Source organism: Palaemon carinicauda, chromosome 30 (assembly GCF_036898095.1).
Source record: "Palaemon carinicauda isolate YSFRI2023 chromosome 30, ASM3689809v2, whole genome shotgun sequence".
Classification (NCBI taxonomy): domain Eukaryota; kingdom Metazoa; phylum Arthropoda; class Malacostraca; order Decapoda; family Palaemonidae; genus Palaemon; species Palaemon carinicauda.
Window position 1 is genome coordinate 14,287,836 of NC_090754.1, and position 12,500 is coordinate 14,300,335.

The window sequence follows — 12,500 nt, forward strand, 5'->3', positions numbered from 1 at the left end:
TGAGCTTTACCTACTTTTTGACATAAATAACAATTTTTACAATATTCACTACATTCTTTGTGCATCTTAGGCCAATAAAAATACCTCAATAATTTCTCATAAGTTTTGTTTATACCTAAATGACCAGAATAACTACTGTCATGAGCAATACCTAGAACAAAATTCTTATAACTATTTGGAATAATCACTTGTTCTACAACATCATTAACATTTCTACTCTTAAACTTCCTCATTGGGATTCCATCCTTAACAAAGTAACACTTGCCTTCCTTCTCGATATCTTTTATATCAACAAGGGCATTATCTCTTATTACCTTCAAATTCTCATCTTCAATTTGAGATTTTACAAATTCTTCAACTTTCAGCATTCGCAAAGGAGTACTGACTTTACTTACTTTTTTTTTGTTTCTGGACTGTCTTTAAACAAGTTTTGTAAATCCAAACCGTCGTCATCCTTTACCTTTCCTTCGGCACTCTTACTTCTTGTAGTAACTGCACAAGCAGGAAATATGTTTGGAAATGTACATTCAACTTCTGTAATAGATGAAGAATTAGAGGGTTTTTCTGTCAAAATAGGATTACTGCTACCAAAAACTTTGTCTCCACATAAATCATTTCCAAGAATTAACTCTACTCCCGACACTGGGATTTCTCTCACCAAAGCAATTTTAACAAATCCCGAAATTAACGGAGTTTCCAACTTAACTTCTACTATTGGAGCCGAGAATTCAGGACCAAACCCACGCAGAAGTACATACTCTCCAGTATCCTTCCACTGGTCATACATATTTCTTACCATTACAGACTGTACCGCTCCGGTATCTCTTAACCACTTTACTTTCTTTTTTTCAACACAAGGGAGGTGTAACCAACCTTCTCCCATAAAAGGGTCATACAATTCAGTACCTTTGGATTTGGTACTCTCTTCAGGTAGTCCCATTCTATTTTCTTTTACATTAGTCTCAACATAACCAACATTATTAACATTTTGAACACTATTGTTACCCATTTTGTAACCAATATTCTCATCAACATTACATATATTATTATCAATGCTATTGTTACCGTAACTCTTACCTGGCCTAAGGGGAGAAGCAAACAAACAAGGACTAATGTCACCACATGCTTGCGGTTGATTTAACAATGCAATAGTATTTTCAGGTTTATGATCATCCTTCTTAGAATGTACAGGTTTATCTAACTTTATTTACCACTTGAATTGGACGGTTTTCTGTGCGATGTGGACAACTCCTACTGATGTGTCCTGGTTTGCCACAACTGAAACATACAAAATCTCTAAAATTTTCGCCTACATTTTGATAACGAGGTGTAAACTGATCATTTCCACTGGATCCTGCTTTTCCAGCACTAACACTAGGACCATAACTATTTTGACTTTCCCCTCTAAAACCTCTATTAAAGGATTTATTATAAACTCCCCCTGATGATACCTGTGAACTCGTAGTCTTACCTTGAGCCTTGTAATTTTGACGCTCTTCCCACACTCTGTTCCTTCCAATTTTAGGAGTGACGTCAGTATGATACAGCTTATGGGTCAATGCGTAATTATCAGACAACCTAGTGGCTTCATCCACATTATCTACATCACGTTCATCCAAATATGTTTTAATAAGTGGATTAATACCATCCTTGAACTGCTCAAGCAAGATAAGTTCCTGAAGTTTACCGAAATCACCATTAACTTCTCTGGCATTTATCCACCTATCATACCACAGGCGTTGTTCCCGTGCATACTCCATATGAGTGTGACCATCTCTTTTTATCCAGCTTCTGAACTTCTCTCTATACCTCTCAGGCACCCATTCATAAGCTTTCAAAACCTCAGATTTAACTCTCTCATAATCCTTAGAATCATCCAAAGATAAGGCGGCAAATACTTCCCTAGCCTTTCCTCGAAAAGAAGTTTGAACCAACGTGCTCCACGACGTTCTCGGCCATTCACGCTGTTCTGCTACTTTCTCAAATTGTAAAAAAAAAAGAATCTACTTCATTCTCAACAAAAATGGGTACACTTTTTACTGCGTTGTCTACCTGAAAAGACTTTAGTGCTACTTTGGACTTTCCTTCTACTTCAATTTTCTTTATCTCTAGTTCTATCCTCTTTTGCTCAACCTCAGCTTCTAATCTTTTAAGTTCGACAGCTTTCTCATTTCCTAATCTAACTATTTGCAAATGAATCTGCATCTGCTCAACACTCATCCCTTCATAAACAAGTTTAGACTTTTTTGGTTTGACTTTAAGTGACTTGGTTTTTTCACGTACGGCTTTTGCACCTTCCTCTTCACTTGTACTATCCTCTGTATTATTATCACTAGCACTTTGCTGGCTATCAGCTTCTTCCTTTTCCCAATTCATTAGTAACAACGCTTCCTTATCAGACAAAATTTCTAAAGTCATTAGCGCCTCACTTACTTTATTTGAGATTTCTTGCTTCCTTGCAGATTCTGATACTTCTACATTATAGTACCTAGCTAGAACAATCCAGTCTATTTTGGTTATACCTTCTAACTTCTCACCACTAGGACTACGTATGAAATCTTTCAAATCAAACATCTTTAATAACCTGCTCAAAATAACACAGCAAGACAAATATAGCACTAACACTATCACAACTCTCCCCCCTCTTTAAAGTATATGGAAGTGCTAAAAAGCAATTAACAGTAGGGATACGTAATTTAACGGTTGGCAAACATGAGCTAACACCGAGGATAAGTTAATAGGGATACGTTCGGGTTTCGTTCGACAGGCCCCCATGTAACATAAGAAAACAAAATCTCTTATACTAAGGATTTACGAGCAGAATATATCAGGAAACAGTGATAACCCATAATAACTTAAAATGTACTTTAATAACAATTAGTAAAGAAATTAAAGACACAAACAGAACATTAAACCAATAACAAACGCATTACACAACAACACTTCATCAAGACTACTAATCACTAATTTCTGCAGTTTACCGTATAATACCCAAGTCGCAAAGCTTTACATAATCACAACATATAATACACTGTAGTAACATCAAACAGTTAGTGGCAACCAACGTTACATCACACAAGAAAACGTCTAAATGGATAAACAATACATTACCATATATTCCTTAAAAACTTGATACACTTATTATCACTTGTTTGTTGCGACTCCGCCGAAAATCACCATTATGGGGCTTTATATACTCAACTCACGCTAGACATCCATGTACTAAATATAATTTTTCGGTACATTATCCTTGGCGACTACAGACAAGCGGTACTGTCATCTGTTGGCTAGTGTACACCTTTTATGAAAATATCAATTTTCAACCTTTTCTGCAATTTTATACTCAATTAATCATATTCCTTTACAATATATATATATATATATATATATATATATATATATATATATATATATATATATATATATATATATATATATATATATATATTATATATATATATATATATATCTATTTATTTATTTATCTATTCGTATATATATATATATATATATATATATATATATATATATATATATATATATATATATATATATATATATATATATATATATATATATATATATATATATATATATATATATATATATATATATATATATATATATATATTATGTATTAGCATAATTTTTGCTTGAATCTCTATCAGCCTTGTTTCTGCATTTATTTGTTTTATGTAAAATTAGCATAAAACTCTAGTTTATAAAGCTGTAATTGTAAATTCAAAGTTTTTTCTGTTAAAGGGCTGCTTTAACCTCCTTCCCGCTCATATAATGATATATAAGTGTCTAGTTTAACGCTTTGTTTCTTTTCTGGGGTTTCCGAGTCCTTGGTGGGATGAAATACCAAAATTTTACTTGTGATGAGCTCGATGGCTCAAGGTCTCCAAGACATACTTCAGCAGCTGGCTTGTGTGGGCTTTTACGAGGATTGCAACACCAACTTTATACGCCTTTTAGCAGGTGCATTTCTGACACCTGCGTTGCTTTGCAGTTCCTGCCTGTTCTCTTCTGCAGACCGCAGAGCCGACGCAGAAATCCCGGCTTTGAGGTGGACTCGCGAGAGACACATCCACCAACGCATCCTCGCCATGGTCAGCTGCAGGAGCCTTGAAGCTTGTGGTGTCATGTAGGGACACTGTTGCCAGATAGGAGCCATTATTAACCTTTTTTGGATTGGGACTCCATTTCCTCCCTTTTATGAGGTATCCTGACGAACTGCACTCCCTACGGTAGCTGAGTGTCTTTGGAGCTGCTACCTTGTTTGGAGCTGTGGGTGTTGTTTTTCTTCTGCCTCAAAGTGTGAGAATATTTATGTATTTAGTGTTTTGTTTAGTTCTTAATTTTTTTTTTTACTCTCTCATTTAAAGTTTTTAGGCATCCTGACATCTCTCTCATTTGAGAGTGTGGTGTTTCCCATTGGGGAATTTTTCCATTAATGGTTAAGTGTTAATTGTTAATGATTAGTTAAGTGTTAACTGTTAATTATTTGTTTATTGTTAAGTTGTTAAATTGTTATGTAGTGACAAGGTTGGCTTTTCTAAAAATTGTTGTTGATATTGTTAATTTTTCCAAAGTGTTTTCGTTTCCACTGACCAGTTTATATGTCGGATGTTATAAAAATGATTGACCTCTCTTATCGTGCAATAAGAACTTGCATCACGGCCCAACAAGGGTCGTAACAATATATGATAATAAATGTTTCATGAACAAGCTGCATTAGAAGATTTTTTTTCCTCTTATGTTTAGCTATTATCATGGATACCATATGAACTTAGAAAGAGTATTTATTTCCAGCGTTATTTTGCCATTTAACAAAACATAGTTATTTCAAGTGAAAACTATTTACTTAATGCAATTCCATTATGAACTATGCAACTACTACTTAATACTCAATATCGTAGTACAGAATCTCTTCATAAGGAAACGTTTAGTCTCATAAGATGACAAGCAATGAAGCGGGGTTCTTGAAAGATGATGCTTAAAGGCAAAGCTTTCTTTCAAAAAATGATAAAAAAAAAAAAATGCCACCATCGTCAATTTTTATTTGAAAAAAAGCTAATAAAGATTAGGCCAATTTCCTAGAAAACAAAAATAAGGTTTTAGATATAAAATACTGACTATTGTTTCCTTATTAAGAAAGGCCAAAAGATTACCAATAATTATTGAAGGCATTTACAATTAATATACTGTATTTATCATTATTGTTACAATAATTATTCTTTCCATTATAGGTTCATTTTATTAAAATTACTACTTGAACTATTCTTATTACCATTAAACAGCAAATTGCTCTATTCGCATGAATGGTAGTTCGACACAGTCTGGTACCTCTGTTCATCGACCGACACTTATATAGGCAACATTATAGCTGTATTCAAGCAAAGGGGAAAAGCTAGCAACCTCATCCCTTAAAACTTAAATATTAGCTGGAAGTCTTCTCCCTTCTTGGGTAATCCTTATCTACAATAGTGTATATATGTTGTGATGGGCCAAGAGTAGGAGGTGACTCAAAGGCAATATGATAGCAACTGAGTAACTTTATTACGACACATGGAGTATATGTACACACAAGGTCCCGGTAAGAAGGTCACAAAATACAGACTTGCTATTTCTTGTTAACTGACAACCGCTTCTGTTAACAATTAACAATGGAGTGTGTAGACATGTTAAAACAAGTTGGTCTCAGTGCGAGGGGAGATGGAAGATACAAAGGATGATATAAACAAAAAAATGTTGTTACTAAGTATGCTCGTGTAACACACGGGTGGTACATGGCTCCCCCCCTAAAAATGACATACTGTACATGTTAAATAGGGCGTCCTGATCTAGAGAGTTGAACTGTAAGGGGGTCATCTGGCAGGAGATATGCAGGTTTCAGACGATCAATGGAGACCCAGTCTTCTTTGCCACGAATGTTTAGTAGGAATGTTTTCGGATTGCAGCAGATCACAAGGAGAGGGCCTGTGTAAAGAGGCATTAGCGGTGGCTTGCTAGTGTCATTGCGTAAGAAGACGTGCGTTGCAGAGTGCAAGTCTGTCAGTATGTGATGCTTCGCTGGGGCTTGTAAGCCGGGCGGCAGGGAGTAAATTTTTCCACGACATGATGTATGCGCTGGAGATCGTCGGAGGAGGTAGCAGAAGAAGGAAAAAATTCGGCAGGGACGATCAATGGGTTGCCATACACCATTTCAGCTTCCGAGACATCCAGCTCGTCTTTAGGAGGGGTCCTTAGTCCCAAAAGGACCCAGGGAAGCTGAGTAAACCAGTTTGACTCCTAGAAGCGGGACGTCAAAGCTGCTTTGAGGGTGCAACAAAAACGTTCAACCATTCCATTGGCAGCGGGATTGTAGGCCATTTTCTGATACAGGGTGATGCCCAGGAGATTCGCTAATGATATCCACATTTGAGAGGAGAAAGTGGTACCCCTGTCAGAAGTAATAAGCTCAGGGATACCAAATCTTGCAATCCATCCTGAGAGTAAGGTAGATATACATGAGGCGGACGTTGCAGTTTCCATGGGAATGGCTTCAGGCAAACAATTGGAGCGGTCGATGACGGTAAACAGGTAACGATGTCCTTGTGATGTGGGTAGGGGGCCTACAGCGTCGAGATGAATGTGGTCGAAACGACTCTGAAGTTGAGAAAAGGTGCCCACTCCTGGATCCGTGTGTCGATGTACTTTGGAAGTTTGACGAGAAGTACAGGCGTGGACCAAATCCTTAGCATCCTTAGCAATGCCTTGCCAAATGAACTTCGTCTTCAGCAGCTGTGAACTAAAAGGGTGTGAGGGATGTGAGAAGCCGTGAATGAAATCAAACACTTATCGGCGCATTGGAGCAGGAATCCATGGTTTCGGCCTACCAATACTGACGTCACAAAAGGAGGGTGGTGTTGGAGTTACCGAGGGGGGACGTCTTCCCAACTGAGGGATTTGCAGGATGTCCTACATGCTTGACACTCTGGATCCTGTTGTTGAGCTTCAGCCAAGGGTTTTTAATCCAATCCTAGTTGAACGGCAGCCGTCATGTTTCTTGACAGGGCATCGGCAACGGGATTAATTTTCCCAAGGACGTGTTGAAGGATGCAATTGTATTCAACCACAGCAGAGAGATGTCGGCATAAACGGGCGGATCAGACTATGGAGTGAAAGCGTGCACCAGAGGCATGTGGTTTGTGCGAATGATGAAGGGGGTACCTTCTAAGAAATGGCGAAAGTGACATCCAAGTGCACCACCAGCAATTTGCGATTGAAGGTAGAATAATCCAATTCTTCCTTGGTCAGTTTTTTGAAGAAGAAGGCCAATAGACGCCCCTGTTCGAGTACTGCACCAATAACGACGTCACTGGCATCGGTGGAGTAAAGGAGATAGGCATGTGGGACGAGAAAAGTGATAGCGGCAGCGGTTGATAGGGCATTTTTTGCATTGCAGAAGACTGTTTCTTGAAGGGGGCCCCCCTTCAGGTCTTTTGGCTTGCTCTTGAGGGAAGCATAGAGTGGAGCAAGAGTGGTGGCAATGGCTGGCAGAAAACGGTGATAATAGTTGATCATGCCCAAGAATTGCTGCAGTGCTTTGACGGTCAAGGGCATGGGGAAGTTCTGAACAGTTACTACCTTCTCATGGAGGGGATGGACTGCTTCAGGAGAGATGCGGTGCCCAAAGAACGACACTTCATTTGCGCCCAAGATACAAATGTTGTATCGGACTACAAGGCCGTTTTGTTGTAGGCGGTCGAGCATGATGCGCAGGTGACGGAGGTGTTCATGGCCCCAGCATTACGAAGGCCAAAACAGGAGTAATTAAAGGTATATGTAACAAAGAGAGTGGTGATGGCGGTCTTGGGGATGTCTTCTGGGTTCATAGGCACCTGATAATACCCTTTCAGGAGGTTGAGCGTGGAGAAAACCTTCATTTTGTGCAGGTAGGAGGTCACGTCAGCGATGTTTGGGAGGGGGTAGTGATCCGGTTCTGTTTGCATATTCAGGTGCTGTCTTTCTTCCGGACAATATGTAAGAGTGACTACCATGTGCTGGAGGCCTTTTGGCAAAGGCCCATTTCTTCCATTTCGGTGAACGTCTGTTTGGTGGCTGCCAATCGACCGGTGCCAGACGTCTGAATTTGGCGAAGACTGGGGGTCCCGTCGTCTTGATATGGTGATAAATACCATGTTTGGCAGGAGACGCGGGCGTTTGGCGAAGTTCTGGATGGAAAATTCCAGTTATGATGTGAGGAGGTGGGCGTAGGCATCCGTAGGTGCACTGATGAGGAAAGCGAGGTTGGAGGGGGCGGGTTGAAGAGATGTCGACAAGTACGAGTCTGCATTGACCAACCGTGGGTGGGCAACATCGACCAGAAGGTGGAAATGAGAGAGGAAATCCGCACCGGGGATTGGCAATGTTACGTCAGCAACAAGAAACTTTCAATTAAATATGTCGTCTACAAAGGATAATGTGAGGTTCTCGTAACGGTAGGTGGGTATCCTAGATCCGTTGGCAGCTACCAGGCCGACGTTGGCAGTCTTAGACAGACTACATTGTGTCCTGAAGAGTTCCCTTGGCAAAAGAGAACGACAAGCACCCATTACTACCAAAATTTGCACGTATGTTGCTGCATCATGTCGAAAGAAAAGATTAGAAACACGGGAGGCCACCGCCACGAGCGATGGCCTACTTACACGTTTTTTGGCCACTGACAATTCTTGGCACATTTCTTCGTGGCAGCCCCGAATCTGGAGTGGTAGTAGAAAAACTGCGGATGGGCGGCAGTAAGTGGCTGTAAAAGTTGTTTGTTGGGGCGTGAGCAAGTGGTGGGTGATAGGTGGCTTTGTGGCCGATCCGGCACGTCATGGGGTAGGCGTGTGTGTCCTACGGCATTCATGCCAGCTTTAGTCGACGTTGAATAGGTGCCCTCTTCCTCAGGAGTGGAGGCGTTGATGGAGGTCTTGAGGGTCGTGAAGCGGCTGTCCATAAGGGCGTTGGCTTTGGTCATCAAGTCCTTTATGGGTAAAGAATCGACATCGGGTATGGCAGCACGTACAGTTTCGGGTATACGATACTGGCTATTTCCCTGAGGGTGAGAGAAGCCCTTTGGTCCCCCAACAGTTGTTGAGACAGCTGAAAAAGCTTTGCTATACTGACGGCTGGCGACAGCGAGTACTGCTGCTAAAGGTATCTTTTGAGGACGTCATACGCTATTGGGAAGTCTCCTTCATAAAGCCAGTCGGAGATTTCCAGGAAGGTGTCCTCGTGTATCGCCGCAAAAAAATAATCTGCTTTGGTGGTTGAGTGAGTCACGCCCTTGATGCGGAACTGGACTTCTGCACTCTGAAACCAAGCTAACTCCTATCCGCTCACGAGCGACGAAAGTTTTGATGGGGCGGCACCAACCTTTGTGAAATCTGTCATAGTAACAGTGATGGGGGGAAGGCAGGAGGAGCGAGTTGACTTCCAGGGTCACTAGTGTGACGAGCCAAAATTAGGATGGGACTCAAAGGCGAGATGAAAGCAACTGAGCAACTTTATTACAACACATCAATTATATATACACACACGGTCCAGGTAAGAAGGTCACAGAATACAGACATGCTTTAAATTTACCTAGTTTCCTTCTAATAAAATTTCCTGCCTTCAACACAAAGTTGTTTGTAAGATTTGAGATACCATTCTTTCAGCATTTACTCCTTGTAATTTGTGAGTGTTACTACAGTAAGCCTAATGCTTCCGTGTACACACACACACACACACACACACACACACACACACACACACATATATATATATATATATATATATATATATATATATATATATATATATATATATATATATATATATATTTATTCATATATGCATGTATATATGTAAATATATATATATATATATATATATATATATATATATATATATATATATATATATATATATATATATATATATATATATATATATATATATATATATATATATATATTCATATATGCATGTATACATGTAAATATATATATATATATATATATATATATATATATATATATATATATATATATATATATATATATATATACATATATATACATACATATATATATATATATATATATATATATATATATATATATATATATATATATATATATATATATATATATATATATATATATATAAATATATATACGTTTATATATATATATATATATATATATAAATAGATATATATATATATATATATATATATATATATATATATATATATATATATATATATACATATGTGTGTATATATATATTTTACTTTACTATGGATATTTTTCCTGCAGGAAATTGGTGCCTTTTCGCTCCCAGCTAGTCTTTAAAGTCTAGGCGCCATATGTAAGGCGACTGTGGCACAGAAGTGTATACTGCTGTTCTCTTCATAAAATAACTGTATGGTGTCTAGGAATAATTTCTAGCTTAGGTACGCATTTCTAGTATGGGGAGATTTTCTTCAAAATGTCCTCCAAGATGGCTGCCAGACCCAGTCGGTAAACTGTCTATAACTCCAGAACGGGTGCTTCTAGAAGAAAACTACGTGGGACTAAATTTGTTTAAAACACTAATTTTTGTATGAGATGGACACATATTAGTACAGTTTATTTGCAACCGGTACTGAATTCATTCTGGATTCACTAGAGTTTAGTCTATAACAGATCTTGCAATTACACAGGTTAGGGAAATATCCAGGTACTGGCTCTGTAATAACTTGATGAGCCCATCTTGTTCTTGTTTGTCATATCTATAATGACACCGATCATAAATGCCTTCATCATAACGGAAGATGATGATTAGCCTATATTCGGCATCACAAGTTTTTGGATATACAACTCTGAAGCATAATCAGTGTATCATAAATAAGGTTGAATTTATCTCTTGATAGGTATATTCTATTCATTCCAACATATCAGGACTAAGTATTGAACTTTGCAACGGAAAAAGCACTTGTCAGAGGCAAAGGTATATTTTAATATAAAATGCGTCTATGAAGGGCGTAAGAAATACAATAAATTTCAAGAACAAGTTTTCAAACAAAAGACTAAGCAACTACTGTACTTTGTCCTTTGTCGAAGAAAAGTGCTTTTAAGTGAAAGACTGAAAAAAGCCTTTATATAGCAAAAGAGGCATCTAAAGCTAAGAAGATAATAGAGATAGGTACAAGAGAGTGATGGTACCCTATTGATTGACTTCCTGCTTATGAACTAGCAAGTATGGGTACATCCGTCATGTTAAAAGATGGAGAACTACATGAAATTCAAACAACTGAATTAGTTCATGATATAGACAAGAATTTACTGCTGTAAGTTCCATGAAAGCCTATGGAGAGTTAGCTGAAATTATATTGATTAGAATTGTATCTGTCAAACGAAGCAAAAATGATTGATGTAGTCTTATAGGATCCTGCTTTTCCAGCCAGGGTTGTAGCTTAGCTAATAATAATAATAATAATAATAATAATAATAATAATAATAATAATAATAATAATAATGATAATAATAATAACAATAATAATAATAATAATAATAATAATAATAATAATAATAATAATAATAATAATAATAATAATAATAATAATAATAACAACAATAATAATAATAATAATAATAATAATAATAATAATAATAATAATAATAATAATAATAATAATAACTGTAATAAAAATTAGAAAATGACTGGGATCCATCAAAAAAGATCAAACTCACATAACAATATCAAGCAGTTTGACAGCCTGATCAGAATAGAAGTTTGCGTTTTGGTCTTCAATTCATGATAAAAATCAACTCTAGAAATTCTTTCAAACATTTCTTTTACAACATCAAAAGGGATTGTCGAGAGTAACTGTGTTTCTAAGTGGTATAATTGGGAAAGATGCACTTAAAGTACAAAATGGTCACGTGACAAAGGTACCTAACTTGAGGTCTACTGTTGAAAAAGCAGATGAGAGATTGTTCATTCATATTTATCATGCTGTGAAATTTACAAGTGTTTAAAGTCTATTAATTGCCTTTCAGATACTGATATATTTTTGTGTGCTATTTACTACTATCACAGTGCTTTTAAATAAAATATATTGAAGAAACTCCGGACTTTTTCTGGATAGGGACACATAACCGCATGACATTTGTGAAGCAGTAGAGAATCAAGATATCGAAACATTCATTACTGGCATTTGCGTTCACTCACTGGTTGTGACACGGCAATTTGGAGTTGGAACAAACAAGGCAGCTCTAATACGAGGAAAAGACTATGCATATCTGCATGAAGACCTTGAAGACCTATCAAACATAATGCTAGAAAAATTTGAAGAGTATTTGACTAATGTTGACAAAAGATTTCAAAACAATGGAGGATCTATGCCTCTTTAGTTACCAGTGCATGAAGAATTTGGAATTTATGAAGCTACCAACAACTTCTAGTCTAAAGCTGCACATCAAATAGCTTTGGTTTGGTAG

At 37.3% G+C, this 12,500-nt stretch overlaps 1 protein-coding gene across 1 annotated transcript in view; it reads right to left on the minus strand.

Moving 5' to 3' along the window:
* LOC137623396 (uncharacterized) overlaps nucleotides 1–1,009 on the minus strand; it is a 19,560-nt gene extending 18,551 nt beyond the window's left edge. The window contains exons 1-3 of the mRNA XM_068354229.1: nucleotides 481–1,009; nucleotides 152–328; nucleotides 1–10 (exon numbers count right to left, since the gene is read on the minus strand). The exon at nucleotides 1–10 is cut by the window's left edge and continues 172 nt beyond it. Of these exons, the coding sequence (XP_068210330.1) occupies nucleotides 1–10; nucleotides 152–328; nucleotides 481–1,009 (716 nt within the window). The remainder of the gene's footprint in view (nucleotides 11–151; nucleotides 329–480) is intronic.
* Nucleotides 1,010–12,500: the final 11,491 nt, after the last annotated feature.